Here is a 17,184-nt window from a genome sequence, read left to right as displayed (position 1 = left end):
GAGTCACAGGTAGATAGGATAGTGAAGGTGGCGTTTGGTATGCTTTCCTTTATTGGTCAGAGTATTGAGCACAGGAGTTGGGAGGGCATGTTGCAGCTGTACAGAACATTGGTTAGACCACTGTTGGAATACTGCATGCAATTCTAGTCTCCTTCCTATCGGAAAGATGTTGTGAAACTTGAAAGGGTTCAGAAATAATTTACAAGGATACTGCCAGGGTTTGTAGGATTTGAGCTATAGGGGGAGGCTGAACAGGCTGGGGCTGTTTTCCCTGGAGTATCAGAGGCTGAGGGGTGATCTTATAGAGGTTTATAAAATTATGAGGGGCATGGATAGGATAAATAGACAAAATCTTTTCCCTGGGGTGGGGAAGTCCAGAGCTAGAGGGCATAGGTTTATGGTGAGATGGGAAAGATATAAAAGAGACCTAAGGGGCAACTTCTTCATGTAGCTCTATTCCTTTAAACACACAATAAAATGATCGAAAGTCTCAGGTCACTCTGCAGGATCTCAGGAAACCCCGCAGATGGAGTTGTCCAAGGTTCTAACACTTCGGGAACTTGACTAGGTCTATCCCAGCTGGTACATGTGACCTAATACAAAAGGTTGATTTTTTGGATGTTACAAATGAAGGGTCTGTATGGGTCAGATGTTAAGGGTGATGATGTGATGTAGTAATCTCCCTTTCCCCCCTCTGGTGAGGCATGAGTTTAGACTCCAGATCTTTACGGTATAATTTAGAACAACTTTTGTCTAAAATCCACACATTGTTTTGAATACATGGGGTACGGTCACACAGTTGCTTTTATTTACTGACATTTTCTACCTCAAAGAGAGGTAGCCCATTGTTATTTGGCTGGATTCTGGGTAATCAAAGATGAAGGAGGGGAAAACGTTCAGGATGTGACAGAAGGCTGCTCCTTTTTTGAGATATTTTAGGTGTTGGAGGTGATTTCCTTGAATTCCAGAAGCAGCAATGACTGTTTTATATGCTGTTGCATTGTTTGAAACTTTGGAAAACAAAATGTCAAAACAACAGAGAGAGAGAGAGAGAGACAGGCAGACAGAGAGAAACCCACACTGCTAACTGACACAGTTGTGAACTTGTGCAGTTACTGCCTTTGCTGTATGAATTCATGTATTGCTGGACATCGGAGTGCAACTGAGGAAATTAACACAGTGAAATTCATGACTAATCTTGGAGGAACTTGCTTGGGAGAGGTACACAGCACAGAAACATAAGTGAATGTTTTTAAATGTGGCCTTACAGTAAGTCTGCTGTAGTGAGTAAAGTGGGTTATTTCATGATTATATCCTCTATGGAGATATGTCTCTTGATTAACCTTAAAAATATAAGCAATAAGTATCAAGTTAGCCTACAGCAGTCTTTTGTTGAGGAATGAGACTATTATTTTCTGGGTCTGTACATTGTAAGAAGCAAAAATGGCATTTCGTAGAGTCATATCTCTTCTTGTCGGGTGTGGGAGTTTAGGGAAAGTTTACATATTACTGAGGATTATATTTGCAATAAATGCCATTGGTTGCGAATCTGATCAGATTGAATGGATCGGTTGGAGAGACAGAGGCAAAGAGGAATTTACAAGAGCAAGGGAATGTGATGGAAGGCAGTTATAGGAAGGGGAAAAGTCATAGATATAGTCACATAGATGGACTAACTCAGGGAAATGTGAGAGAAGTAGGCAGGTAGTGCTGGACCCTTCTGTGATTATCTCCATTTCAAACAAGTATGCTGTTTTTGAAAATGTAAGAGGTGATGGGTTCTCAGGGAAATGTAGCATGAACAGCCAAATTTCTGATATTGAGACTGGCCTTAATGCAATGAGGGATATTTAAAATACCTGTATTACTCCCAGTGCTACGAGCTAGTGAGGGTAGGAATAGGAGGATATGCATAGTCACAGGTGAGGTGCCGGAATATTGGATGTTGGTAATGTGGTGCCACTGTTTAAGAAGGTTGGTAAGAACAAGCCGGGAAACTATATACCAGTGAGCCTGACGTCAGTGGTGGGCAAGATGTTGGAGGGAATCCTGAGGGGCAGGATGTACATGTATTTAGAAAGGCAAGAACTGATTAGAGATAGTCAAGGCTTTGTGTGTGAGAAATCATCTCACAGACTTGATTGAGTTTTTTGAAGTAACAAAGAGGATCGATGAGGGCAGAGCAGCGCACATGAAATATATAGACTTCAGGAAGGGAGATTGGTTAGCAAGGTTGGATCTCATGGAATACAGGGAGAACTAGCCATTTGGATACAGAACTGGCTCAAACGTAGAAGACAGACGGTGGTGGTGGAGGGTTGTTTTTCAGACTGGAGGCCTGTGACCAGTGGAGTGCCACAAGGATCAGTGCTTGGTCCACTACTTTTCATCATTTATATAAATGATTCGGATGTGAGCATAAGAGGTATGTCTAGTCAGGTTGCAGATAACGCCAAAATTGGAGGTGCAGTGGCATCTGTTATTATCATTAGATATTTGACCAAATCTAGACACATCCCCAGCCTTCTCCATCTGTGGAGATCTCTCGTGTCTGGTCTTGGCCCAAGGTCAGCCAAACTCTTCAAAATTTGCTTTTATAGAATTTTCCCAGTTCCTGTTTGTCAGTCCAATGTGTGTTGAATCTTGCTGAGAGTCTTCATTGAGGTAAGACAGTGCGGCAAACCAAGGAGAAGATTTGTCCTGACCTACTTTTGTGAAAAAGAGCTTTAGAGAGGAGCAAGATTCCAACAGGCCAGCTCTGACATGTGGATCATTACAGGTTATATCCTTTCTAAGAGGGATAGAAGTAGAGTTAACATTGTGGGAATTTGAAAAATGCTCATATGGTGTTTTTACTAAGGAATATTTGTTAATAAAATTGAGTTGAACCAAAAACCGAATTCAGTATTCCTTTGCCTGCTTCATCGATACGAGTACATGGGCAAAATATTTTTAGTACATGAACTAGTTGAAGTCCAAAGCACGAACAACAATGGAAATGCTCAGAAGAACTCAACATTTAAAGTTATAGAGCCAATACAGCACAGACCCTTCAGTCCAAGTTGTGTTTCAAGTTCATTGTAAAAGTACAAAACATCTACATGCAGACTTGTCACTTCTAATAAATTAAATAGCATGCTGTTGTTCATGGCTGAATCACACAGTATAGTATTTTATAATAGGACTGTTATGCATGTCACCAAAAGCAAATTTTTCTGTGAATCAGTGTCATTGCCTAGCATTTTAAATACAAGTTATTTTAAATATATATTGCATTAAAATATATATTCATTAACATCTTTACGAGTAATAATTAGGTAAGAATTTGATTAACATACCTGAAAATGGATCAATCATTTAAAAAAGGTATTTTAAGTCCCTATGTCAATTCACCACCGATAACTGATTGAAATTATTAATAATGACTTTAAAATAATTTTAATTTAAATTGGGACATTTAATCTGTCCTGCCATGTATAGTTATTAATTTAGCTGGATGTTTAATCAGATTCAAATACTTAATAAATTCACAAGCATTGTTTCAATATTTTATTAAACTTCTAAAAATATGAAATTCAATAGAGAAGATTAAAAATCCACGTCCACATAAAAAAGTCAGTCAAAATGTATGAATTAACATTTATCACTAAAGAGTTTAATGATTCTGTAAAATCAGTAAAAACATGCAATATATATCATAGAACTGAAAACAGCAACTGAAGCCCAAGAATTTTATCTTCCTAACAAATAGCAGATTAGCACCATGTGATTACATAAAGGTACTATGAACATATATGAACTTGTGGGGACCTTGTCAAGGTGGATCCTAAAAGTGTATTTCCCATTGTAGCAGGCACTAGAATTAGGTGACACAGTTTAAAAAGAGAATGTCTGCCGACACCTCATAAATGCTCTTAGTACATATGAGCAAAGCTGCCAAAGACGTCCCTCACTCTCGTATTTGTGTGTTTATTTGGGTATCACCATGTTTTTGACTGGCACAGTGTTTCACAAAGTGTGCATATGCAAAGCTTTCCGCATATGCAATGTGCACCTTTTGGGGATGTCAGGAGACACAGCCCTAAAAATAAGGGGTTGCCCATTGAAGAAAAAGAGAAATTAATTTGTGAGCCTTTGAAACTTTCTTCCACAGAAAGTGTTGAGGCAGGCTCAATGAATATCCCTTAAGGCAGCGATAGACAGATTCTTGACTAACAACGGAGTCAGAGTTATGGGGTAGGGAGGAAAGTAGAGAACGACAAGGTGGCACAGTAGTTAGCACTGCTGCTTCCAACTGCCAGGGCCCTGGGTTCAATTCCAGCCTTGGGTGACTGTCTGCATGGACAGTTCTCCCTGTGTCTGTGTGGGTTTCTGCTCCGTGCTCCAGTTTCTTCCCACATCCAAAGATATGCAGGTTACGTAGATTGCCCATGGTAAACTGCCCCATAGTGTCCAGGTATGTGCAGGATAGGTGGGTTAGCCATGGTTAATGCAGGGTTACATGAATGGGTTGGATGTTCTTTTGAGGGTTGGTGCGGACTTGATGGACTGAATGGCTTCTATGTGCACCGTGGGGATTCTACAATAATAGTATTTTGGGGCTTAGTGATTCGCACTGCTGCCTCTCAGTGCCAGAGACCTGGGTTCAATTATACCCTCGCCCGAATGTCTGTGTAGTGTTTGCACATTCTCCCATGTCTTCATGGGTATCTTCTGGGTGCTCCAGATTCCTTCCTCAATTGAAAGATGAGCAAGTTAGGTGGATTGGCTAGTGAACAGGGATATATAGGTTAAATGTGTTAGCCATGGGAAACACAAGGTTACAGGGTCAGGATAGGTGATGGGCCTGGGTGGGATGCTCTTTGGAGGGTCAGCATGAACTTGTTGGGCCAAATTACCTGTTTCCACACTTCAGAGATTCTATGGATTCCAGAGTTGGCGCCACAATCAACTCACCCATGACCTTATCAAATGGCAGAGCAAACCCAAAGAGGCAATTCCTATGTTTGTACAAATATACCCTCTAAGATATATACAAAATACAGAACAATAATTCACTTTTATACCAATTCAATGAGGCACTGTGTAATACGAAATGTTTTACTTTATACTGTATATTTTTAGTTCATTCACAATGCTTTGAGATAGATTATTCACGGTAAAGTATCATTATGAAACTTGAACACACGCCTGCTGCATTTTCATTACCAAATAGCTTTCCAATTGTTTCCAATTAGGCTTCATCAAATATGTTAACCACTTAACTTCCACACATAAAAACATTATCAGACATTTCTTAAGTCATAAAGCTGCTGCTCAACTGTCAGTTTTATAGTCATAGAGATCTACTATTTTACATAATTACCCTTTACATGGAAGCTATTGCCACCCCTTTAAAAAGAAAATAACCTGCGTTTTAAGAAATAAAATTACCCTTATGGAACAAAATACATTTACAAATATTTTAAAATACTTTGGAGATATGCTTTCTGCAGTGATTGGAACAAGGTCAGGTAGGTGGACCTCACTGAATACCAGTTCCCTGATTGGACTGGGATAACAGCCCCAATCAGCAGTCCTGGCTGACAGATATAAACAGAAGTGTCAGGGGTTCTGAACACACACAGAAATGGTTCTGAGCAAGACTGGTCAGTGTCAAATGCTATGCATGAGTCAAAAAAAGGGTGATTTGGTGATGGGATACCAGCCTTTGTGGAGTTATTTCATTTTTTTAATATTTCTGTTGACAGTTGAAAACAGAAATAGAACAGATATGGGTCAGGAATACCAGGTCAGTTAAGTGGAATTAATAGATTTCAGCATGTTTGGCTCTGTTCAGAAGAATCAGCATTATTACATTTCCTATCAAATTTGTATGCAGCAGAAAGGAAAAACTGATGTTGCACCCTCTTCATAAAATAAATTTGATTGCATAAACTGCAAAAAACTTGTCCTTAAAATGTATAAAATACTTAAAGCAAGTGCAGTACTTATATACAGGAGACAGAATTTCTGACATAATGACAATTATTTTCACAAAGTCAGTGCATAAAAGCAAATTTAAAACACTATGCAGCACAGAATATGAATCTGGACAAAGACTTTAAACCTTTATGTTTAAGAATTATGACAACTATATTTAAAGTCCATTAAATATAAGGCCTAGTTCAAAGTTACACATTATTTTATTGTTCTCAGATTTACAGTATTACCTTTCTGCTTTATTTGGCTACATTAGCATATTATCTGGCTTTGGAAAAATGCAAGATCGTTTGTTTCCGAATCTCTAACAACTTCAATAAATATAGCTATGGTATGGTGCCTCTCTTATTGAACTAATAATCTAAGTGTCTGAACTAGTTATTCAGGATATTGAGAGGTCAAATCTCATCAGGAACTTTAAGTGGTAATTGATGATTGTTGGATTGGCACTGTCAAAAAAATCTATTACAAAACTTGTCAAACTGTATACAACTTCAGTCACTCAACATATGACAGGTTTTTAGCTGCTTTCTCTGGTTACCTATTAAGCCCCTCAGTTATATTAGAGATGAAGATTAAATCTAGGCCTTGCTCGTGATTCCTTAATCCCAACAATGAATAATGATATTTTTAAAATCTGTCAACAAGCATTGCAAGATGTCCCAGGTATCCACTCAATTCTTCTACCTTTTCATCAGTAGTGGCTTACTCCTTGCTCTCAAATAAATCAACTGCTGTGTGAAAATTTCACAAACACAAGTGTTCATCGTGTAGTAAAGCTTGCTGGCATGCTAAAGCACTGCATCAACAATATGGCTCCTAACTGCCCTTTGCTCATTACATTTAGTTATTTATCACATTGAATCACAGAGGGACGAAGGCTGTGTCCACCTCCAGACTAAGAAATCTTCTCCATTTATTATCTGAGTCTCTGTACGAATTCGTGATTCATTTGCTTCAAGAAACTGAACAGCCTTCTCCCAGATCATCTTCATCTTTTTCCTTAAGTAAAAGAAAATTTACAAACTATAAAATTTGGTAGTCTAACATTAAAACCTACCTGCCCCAAATAAAATACATTAAAAAACAATGTGATGTGTAGCTCAGATAAATTTTAATGAGGCAGAATAGATAGTGAGTTTAGGGTTTGATACACTCTACTCTTATAATTCTTTTTCTCATTTTTGTAACGTCATGTTATTGCTTTGATTTTTTTTATGGCAGACTAAATGATTGAGGTGCAGAGACAGTGGCCAACTTATCTCTAGGTCGACAGCAAAATTCTTGTATAGAAAATAAGGAACTTTAGGCATAATTTTCCAGTTCAAAATAGCAGAAAACGATAGGCAGTGATGTTTACTTACAAATGCCAGGGTTTTATTTTCTTGATCAGTATAACTGCTGAGAATGATACAAGTCACAGCAGTGGCTGCAAATAGAGGACTGCGCAGTAATACCCTGTTTCCTAGTGGTACTTCCTGACTTGGAAATATGTCATTGTGCCTTCGCTGTCAATGGGTCAAAATTCCAGAATATATTCCTTAATAGCATTGTGGTAACACCAAGGAGGTATCTCACCACCTGAAGGCAATTATGGATGGGCAAGAAAAGCCTCCAAAACCTACAACTCATAATACATTTTAAAAGGTAGCATGGAAATATTGTTTGCATCATTATATAGTAATTTTTCAATTTAAAAAAAAACTTAATTTTTGGAAGATTGCATGAATAGTTGCAATAGCTTTGATTCTGGTGCATAAATGCAGTCACATTGCTTTCTGCTGATTAATCCTAATAACAATAAAACGTATAGCTCCATGAGGCTCAGTTGATTTCCTATGAAAAAAAAAGTACAAGTTGGAGCTGCAAATGCTCCATATATCTATTTATAGAATCCCTAGAGTGTGGAAACAGGCCCTTCGACCCAACAATCCACACCGACTCTCCAAAGAGTATCCCACCCAAATCCATTCCCCTACCCAATTATACACTTACCCCTAACTAATACATCCTGACACTTTGGGCAATTTAGCATGGCCAATTCACCTAACCTGCATATCTTTGGATTGTGGGAGGAAACCCACACAGAAGGAGAATGTGCAAACTCCACACAGGCAATTGCCCGAGACTGGAATCAAACCTGGGTCCCTGGCGCTGTGAGGCAGCATTGCTAACCACTGAGCCACCTTGCCAGGAAATTAAAAAGAAATACCAGTGAACAATCGTACAAAGTTTTTTTGTAATAATAAACAGACCTGTTCTCAGGTTGAATCAGAGTGTCACGGACATGAGGGACAGGTACATATGGTATGAGTTCTAAATCTTTTTCCCAGTCTTGATTATGGGCACGAACGACAGCTGTTTTAAAATTAGAACAGATTGAGCTTTATTTACAAAGCAAATTATCTGATAATAGTACATAATCATAAGACAAATAGCACAATTGAATTTATTTTGCTTTATTAACTGAAAGACGCAATTTGTTTCTTTGATAATGACTAATTAATGATAAAGATTGATAAACAATGATATGGTTAACACTGAAACAAATGGTGACTTTGCAGGTGAAACACTTCGTAGCGGGTGTTTAGGAAGATGTTCAACTCTTCTACAATCAATCTCGAGTCCACATCACATCCTTACTGAATGTTCGTATTAACCCACTGAGGAGAGCTCTCTCAGATGGTAGCCAATTCCATCCCATCCTAACATTGAAGATTTGATTACAAATGGAATGATTATGTTGGTGCCTGGGTGAGATAAGGTACTTCTCACTAACCTCATTTTCCTAACATGTAAGGTTGCTTGGATAAGCTGTGTGAGAGTTATTGAAAGTTTTCCAAAATGCTTTTGAGTTAGAAAAATTATCTGAGTACTAAGTTTCACAATTACATTGCAAGGAGCCTAATTTGCCACTAACTACTGAACAGAAAGGAACTGCATCCTAGCCACTTTAACTTGACACAATAACTCAAATGTGGCACTACTATTACAAGAGCAAGGAACAGAAAACATGAGAGAAGGAACACGGGTACTTGAGTGCTAATCCCAAAACTAGCACGACTCCTACTAAGTTGCATTCATTTGAACACTTGCACACATAAGCACGCTTTCATAATTCACGATTTTAGCAACATGTCATGCAAACAAGAAAATAATAAATGTACAGTACCTATAATTTTGTTCACCATTTCATACACGGCTTGCTCTCGGTCCTTCATTTTCTTCAACTGGTATTTCAGAAGTAGCAACATGATCCACAAAAGGCTTAAAACTTTAGAAAAATACATCGAAGCTCATCAACTCAATTATTTTTGGTGGCTTTTTGTAATAAGGTAAATTGTTATGGGTTCTACACTAGGAATTAATTTAATATTCAACCTTAGCTTTGTGTGTCTGCTTCCTCTCTGTGCTTCACTGTCTATATTACAATTTTCAGCTGTTCTGTCTCTACTCTCAAAAAGTATGTCCCTAAATCCCTCTATCTTTCACTTCTTGATTCTGCAAAAGCCTTCTCAAAGTCTCCTTTCACCAAAAGTGTGGTTATCGTATCTGCTATTGCTTGCAGTTACAGATGTTATTCATTTATGCACGGTTACACAATAAAACAGAAGGTCTCAGAGTTATGTCTAGAACTTTACATGCAGTGGTTAATCTATGACTAATGTAATTTATGATTTATATCATTAAGGACTTGGATACTGGACATTCATCTGGAAGTGGGTAATGAGGATGTTTTTAATGACAATGAGTTGGAGGAAAAGAATCACGTTGGGGAAAGTTAAAGCTATGATATGGACATTGACAGTACAGTACTGTGATGCAGTAATTAGAGCTATTTTCTAGTCATCCTATCCAGATATTTTATTCACTTCTGCAGCAGATGGGAGTTGAACCTGAGTCTCCTGGTTTAGAGGTAGGGACACAACCACTGCTTCAGGATTCCTGGTGTCTGAGTTGCTCTTGCAGCCACAGTATTTATACGGTTAGATCAGTTCAGTTTGTGGTCAATAACAACCCCAAGGACCTTGCCAGTGGGGGATTTATAATGGTATCATATATAAATAGAGTCATAGAGATGTGCAGGACAGAAACAGACCCTTCAGTTCAACTTGTATATGACGACCAGATATCCTAAACTGACCTAGTCTCATTTGCCAGTATTTGGCCCATATTGCTTTAAACACTTCCTATTCATATACCCATCCAGATGCCTTTTAAATGCTGCAATTGTACCAGCCTCCACCACTTCCTCTGGCAACTCATTCCATACGCGCAGCACCCTCTGCATAAAAAAGTTGCCCCTTAGGTCCCTTTAAAATTTTTCCCCCTCTCACCCTAAAACTATATCCTCTAGTTCTGGACTCCCCCACCCCAGGCAAGAGACCTTGTCTATTTCCCCTACCCATGTCCATCATGATTTTATATACTTCTACAAGGTATATACCCCTCAGCCTCTGACACTCAAGGAAAAACAGCCCCAGTCTATTCAGCCTCTCACTATAGCTCAAATCCACCAACTCTGGCAACATTCTTGTAAATCTTTTTTGAACCCTTTCAAGTTTCACAACATCCTTCCTATAGGAGAGACCAGAATTGCACACAAGTAGTGGCATAACCAATGTCCTGTATAGCTGCAACATGACCTCCCAACTCCTATACTCAATGCTCTGACCAATAAAGGAAGCCAAATTAAACAACTTCTTCACTATCCTATTTGCCAAAGCTATCTCATGTCTCCTTTTTGCCCTCCTGATTTGCCTCTTTAGTATACTTCTACAGCCTTTATACTCTTCTAAGAATTCACTTGATCTCTGCTGTGTAAACCTGACAGTTGCTTCCTTCTTTTTCTTGACTAAAACCCCAATTTCTCTAGTCATCCAGCATTCGCTACACCAGCCAGCCTTGCCTTTCCACCTAACAGGAAAATACTGTCTCTGGACTCTCGATATCTCATTTCCCATTTTTCAGCTGTCCCTTTACCTGCGAACATCTGCCCCCAATGAACTTCTGAAAGTTCTTGCCTAATACTGTCAAAATTGGCCATGCTCCAATTTCGAATTTCAACTTTTAGATCCGATCCATCCTTATCCATCACTATTTTAAAACTAATAGAATTATGATCACTGGCCCCCAAAGTGCTCCCCCATTGATACCTAGTCACTTGCCCTGCCTTATTTTGTCAAGAGGTGATAGTTAGATTCTATCTTGTTGGTGATGGTCATTGTCTGGCATTTGTTTAGCGCAAATGTTACTTGCCACTTCTCAGTCTAAACCTGGATGTCTTCCAAGGCTTGCTGCATTCAGACACTGTCTGCTTCAGCATCTGAGTCGTCACGAATGGTGCTGAACATTGTTTGCTGATGACTGTACATCCCCAATTCTAACCTTATGATGGAAGAAAAATGGGTGGATGAGATGCTGGGGCTTTTGCATGCTCCTTCCACTGCTTTTGATTGGTAACACCAGAGCCTTTCTGAGATGCTCAGAACGGCTGGCACCTTTGCAAATGCTGCTTCTTTAATTGCTGGGGTCTTAGGCTACAGACTCCCATATGTTGATGGTAATGCTTTTTTTTCTGGGAACTATGAGGACAACAGCGTAATGTTTTCTCAGCCCTCCTGCTAATTGAAGGAGAAGGTCAAACAAAAAGCCTAAGGTCCAAAAACAGCCTGTGACCTAAAGAACGGATGGTAAGTGAAAAGAATGCTGGAAATCCAGAAATTGATTGAGAGCCATGACGTGCTTGGATAATTCAGCTTAGTCAAGATCATCTGAACCACTTAAGAAGCTACACTACTGAACGCCAAGAATGAAGTGGCGCATGTACAGCACAGAGAAGCAGTTAGCACTCACTGGAAGGAGCATTTCAAGGATCTCTTCAACCAGGACTCCATCCTTGTCAAGGGTACCCTCGACGGCTTTGGCAAATAGGATTAAGGAGAATCCGAAGGGTTTTTACAAATACATGAAGGCCAAAAGGGTAACTAGGGAGAGAACAGGGCCCCTCAAAGATCAGCAAGGCGGCCTTTGTGTGGAGCTGCAGAAAATGGGGGAAGATACTAAATGAATATTTTGCATCAGTATTTATTGTGGAAAAGGATATGGAAGCTATCGACTGTAGGGAAATAGATGGTGACATCATGCAAAATGTCAAGATTACAGAGGAAGAAGTGCTGGATGTCTTGAAATGCATAAAAGTGGATAAATCCCCAGGACCTGATCAGGTGTACTCTATAACTCTGTGGGAAGCTAGAGAAGTGATTGCTGGGCCTCTTGCTGAGATATTTGTATCATCGATGGTCACAGATGAAGTGCCGGAAGACTGGAGGTTGGCTAACGTGGTGCTACTGTTTAAGCAGGATGGTAAGGACAAGCCAGGGAACTATAGACCAGTGAGCTTGACGTCGGTGGTGGGCAAGTTGTTGGAGGGAATCCTGAGGGACAGGATGTACATGTATTTGGAAAGGTAAGGACTAATTAGAGATAGTCAACATGGTTCTGTGCATAAGAAATCATTTCTCACAAACTTGATTGAGTTTTTTGAAGAAGTAACAAAGAAGATTGATGAGGGCAGAGCAGTAGATGTGATCTACATGGACTTCAGTAAGGTGTTCGACAAGGTTCCCCATGGGAGACTGGTTAGCAAAATTAGATCTCACGGAATACAGGGAGAACTAGCCATTTGGATACAGAACTGGCTCAAAAGTAGAAAACAGAGGGTGGTGGTGGAGGGTTATTTTTCAGACTGGAAGCCTGTGACCAGTGGAGTGTCACAAGGATCAGTGCCAGGTCCTCTAATTTTTGTCATATACATAAATGATTCAGATGCGAGCATAAGAGGTACAGTTATTAAGTTTGCAGATGACACCAAAATTGGAGGTGTAGTGGATAGCGAAGAGGATTACCTCAGATTACAATAGGATCTTGACCAGATGGGCCAAAGGGCTGAGAGGTGGCAGTTGGAGTTTAATTCAGATAAATGTGAGATTCCAATTTTGGGAAAGCAAATCTTAGCAGGACTTATACACTTAATGGTAAGGTCCTAGGGAGTGTTGCTGAACAAAGAGACCTTGGAGTGTAGGTTCATAGTTCCTTGAAAGTGGAGTCGCAGGTAGGTAGGATAGTGAAGGTGGTGTTCGGTCTGCTTTCCTTTATTGGTCAGAGTATTGTGTACTGGAGTTGGGAGGTCATGTTGCAGCTGTACAGGACATTGGTTAGGCCACTGTTGGAATATTGCATGCAATTCTGGTTTCCTTTCTATCGGAAAGATGTTGTGAAACTTGAAAGGGTTCAGAAAAGATTTACAAGGATTTTGTCAGGTTTGGAGGATTTGAGCTTTAGGAAGAGACTTAACAGGCTGGGGCTGTTTTCCCTGGAGCGTCGGATGCTGAGGGGTGACCTTATAGAGGTTTACAAAATTATGAGGGGCATGGATAGGGTAAATAGACAAAGTCTTTTCCCTGGGGTCAGGGAGTCCAGAACTAGAGGGCATAGGTTTAGGGTGAGAGGGAAAAGATGTAAAAGAGACCTAAGAGGCAACTTTTTCACTCAGAGGGTGGTACATGTATGGAATGAGCTGCCAGAGGAAATGGTGGAGGCTGGTATAATTGCAACATTTAAGAGGCATTTGAATGGTTATATGAATAGGAAGGGTTTGGAGGGATAAGGCTGGGTGCTGGCAGGTGAGACTAGATTGGGTTGGAATATCTGATCGCATGGACAAGTTGGACTGAAGGGTCTATTTCCAAGCTGGACATCTCTATGACAGCATATTGTCTGCTGCAACGTTAACACAACTGTGTTCTGATAGGAAGTTGAAAAGGTCATCTGACATCTGAACCTAGATTCGATCAGTTTTAGTAACCTCATGTGAGAAACTTACTAATTATTTAGATTACCAGTTTTATTGCTAAAATGCAAACATTTTACAGCATTATGATGTGAGTATTTTGCTCCACTAATCAAATTGTATAAGTAAAATAGATTGATAGAATAATATATTTGTTGTAATGAACAACAGAAGAAGAATTTTTAGTTTCAAGTATTAAAGTACTTGGGACACTTAATATTAAATAATTTGAGCAATTCAGAAGATAATCTTCTACAAATAACAAAATTATAAAAGATATCATATTTTCCCACAAATCAAAACCATAATGCAATAAAAATGAGATTTAAATTCAGCAAGTAACTTCTGCTCATTTCTTGTTAGAAATTACCATGAGAGGTGTTCTTGACAATTTATTTCAACAATTATCTTTCTAAGAATTGTTTACCAAATCTATCACTGGCCTTGCCCTAAGGAAAAATCAATTACTCTGTGGCTGATAATTTTCAAATCTAAAGTAGTATATAAGTTATAGATATATTAACAGTAGCAATGACTTACCCAAGATAAAGATTAGCATTCTGTGAAGAATAGTATAAACAGCATGACGGAGGCGACAATATAAATTCATCTGTGGACGAGTGGATTCAAGACAGATCACTTGATCCACTGAAGTCACTGGTGCTTCAGAATCTTCACCAACTAGCCTGTAAGCAGATATTAAAAAAAGATAATTAAATAAACATTCTTCAAGGGAATGTCTGCAACAATCTTTTTTTTTAAATTGTATAAAACTCTTAAAAATGATTCAAGTCTGTTATTCAAATGTTACATTTTCATTATGGATGACCACCAAATGTCTGTAATCTATAATTATAAGAGAATAAACTATAAGTCCAGCTGAAGCCAACCCACTGTTTATGCTATCCATCAAGTAACTTGAAAGTAATTTTAATCAGAAGCTTCATCAATACACAAATATGTTTTTTTAGGATTCAGTTTCTGATAAGACAGGATGTTGCTGCTGTGATTGGCTGAGACATTTGCCAGTCAGCTCTTAAATTAATTGGTGAATGAAAATGTGATCTTACTTGGCAATGAAGGGCAAGAAATTAGTTGACATCTACTTTCAAAAAGGGAAGTTGGTTGACCTCTCAAGAAGGAAATATATCAGCCAAGAATGAGACAGAAGTGCCATTTTAAGGTTGGAAGTTTGCTAGCTGAGCTGGTAAATTTGTTCTCCGATGTTTCATCACTATGTGAGGTAACATCATCAGTGAGCCTCCACTGAAGCACTGTTGGACCTCATTTAACAACCTCCCAGAACCAGAAATGATATCACCCACCACAACATACCAAGACACATAAATAGAAAGTGGAACAAAATACCAGCACTTCAATGGAGGCTCATTGATGATGTTACCTCATGTGGTGACGAACATTTGAGGACAAATCTACCAACTCAGCTAATAAAGTTCCAACCTGAACCACAACCCAGGCCACAAAAATTCTCAACAATTGCAAGTACCATTTTAAATCAGTCAAGAAATGGTCAAGAGTTGTGTCTCAAGTACCTGTTGTTTTAAACTTTTAAAGAATTGTCAACAACACAGTGAGAGGAAAGTAACAGAATTCCATGCACAATGACTGGAGGTTATGTTCTACTTTATGCATTCAAATACTGTTCATTAATTTCAGCTAGAATTTACAAGAAAACAACTCACCTAATCCCAAAGTCTCGAGTACTCTGAATGATCCATTGGAGTGCCTCATTAAATTTTTCTAGATTAGGTATATTATTAGTCTGGGAAAGCAATATTAGTGAGTAAACAAATATAAATAAGGACATTTTAAAAAAATATTCAAGCTAATATGCTTCACATCACTGCACAAGTTTCATTTTTCCACCATCAAGATGGTGCTGCCATTTTAATAGAAAATTTCAGAATGTATTTAAGATTCAAATCTAGAAACAATTTGAGGACAAGACATACCTGTTACTGAACCTTACAATTTCAATAACAAAAATCAACATTTAATAAAAATGAAGAAAAACAGTATGTGAAATGTGCTGGTGGTCATGCGTCATTATCAGAATAGGGAAGTCATATGCTATGGGAGAGGTAAATATTGATTGATAAACCAAGCCTCCAAAGCCACCAATCAAACTCTTACATCAGCTTTTACATGTGCTTTAGAGCACGATCACCAAGTAGGCTGCACACAGATTTCAAAAATATCCAACATCCAACAAAACTAGGCATTCATGAGGTGCTGCAGGCCATCAACAACAGAACTGCATTCAACCACAATGGGCTGGCAGATCTCCCACTTTACTATTAAGCTGGGGGATCCAACCCTTCTTTGTTCAATGCAGGGAGGCATGCTACAAGTGGCTCCAGCCGTAGATAAAAATAAGATCTAAACTTGTAAAGCAAGAACACAGGACTATGTACATGCTAAGCTATGAAATCAGCATTTGATAGACATGGCTAAGCAATCATACAGTTAACTGATCTGACAGAAGCTCTGCAGTCCTGCCACATTCAATGTAAATGGTGGAGAACCATTAAACAATTAACAAATGAAGAGGACTCTACAAATATCCCCATTCTCAATAATGGGTGAACACAGCACATCAGTGTCAAAGAGAAAGCAAAAGCATTTATGTGCACCTTGAGCACTCAGTCAATTGCTTTCAATCAAAGTAATGAAAAGGTACAACAACAATGCTCCAAGCTGTGCTTGCTAACAATAACCTACTCACTGATGCTCAGTTTAGATTCTGTCAAAGCCACTAGGGTCCTGAATCCATTACAGCCTTGGTTCAAACATGTACAAAACTATAGAACTCCAGAGATGAGATTAGATGAGAGTGACCTTGATTTCAAGACAGTATGTGATAGAGTATGGAATCAAGGCAAATTCAAATCAGGCAAAAACTCTCCACTCATTGAGTCATACTTTGTGCAAGAGGGCTGTTGTGATACAGAAGTAGTATCTCCACCTTTGAGTCAGGAGGCCTGGGTTCCAATCCCATCTGTTCCAAAGGTGTGTAATAGCATTGCTGAGTAGGTTGATTAGAGTATGTTTCTTTTTTTTAGCCCATTCTATGTACAAGGGCTCCTGTGGTAAAGTGGGAGTATACTCACCCCTGAGCCAGGAGACCAGGTTACACGTCTGGGTAATAACATTTCTGAACAGGTTGATTAAAAAATAACTATACTTTGCGCAAGGTCTCTTGTGGTGCAGTAGTAGTGTCCCTACCTCCAGGTCAAACAGCCTTGGCTCAAGTTCCACCTGCTCCAATGGGGTTATATCATCTCTGAACAAGATAAGTAGAAAATATGCACATTTTCCAAGGCAAGATA

General features: G+C 38.9%; 1 protein-coding gene across 1 annotated transcript in view; it reads right to left on the bottom strand.

Annotated features, from left to right (window-relative positions):
* Positions 1 to 3,633: 3,633 nt before the first annotated feature.
* The window catches only part of LOC132828399 (LEM domain-containing protein 2-like), a 30,244-nt gene continuing 16,693 nt past the window's right edge, over positions 3,634 to 17,184 (bottom strand). The window contains exons 5-9 of the mRNA XM_060845469.1: positions 15,538 to 15,617; positions 14,375 to 14,520; positions 9,155 to 9,256; positions 8,238 to 8,340; positions 3,634 to 6,984 (exon numbers count right to left, since the gene is read on the bottom strand). Coding sequence (XP_060701452.1) covers positions 6,837 to 6,984; positions 8,238 to 8,340; positions 9,155 to 9,256; positions 14,375 to 14,520; positions 15,538 to 15,617 — 579 coding nt within the window. The 3' untranslated portion in view covers positions 3,634 to 6,836. The remainder of the gene's footprint in view (positions 6,985 to 8,237; positions 8,341 to 9,154; positions 9,257 to 14,374; positions 14,521 to 15,537; positions 15,618 to 17,184) is intronic.

This window comes from Hemiscyllium ocellatum, chromosome 26 (assembly GCF_020745735.1).
Source record: "Hemiscyllium ocellatum isolate sHemOce1 chromosome 26, sHemOce1.pat.X.cur, whole genome shotgun sequence".
In the NCBI taxonomy this organism is placed as follows: Eukaryota; Metazoa; Chordata; class Chondrichthyes; order Orectolobiformes; family Hemiscylliidae; genus Hemiscyllium; species Hemiscyllium ocellatum.
The sequence above is the reverse complement of the archived record's forward strand: the minus strand, read 5'-3'. Positions and strand labels throughout refer to the sequence as shown.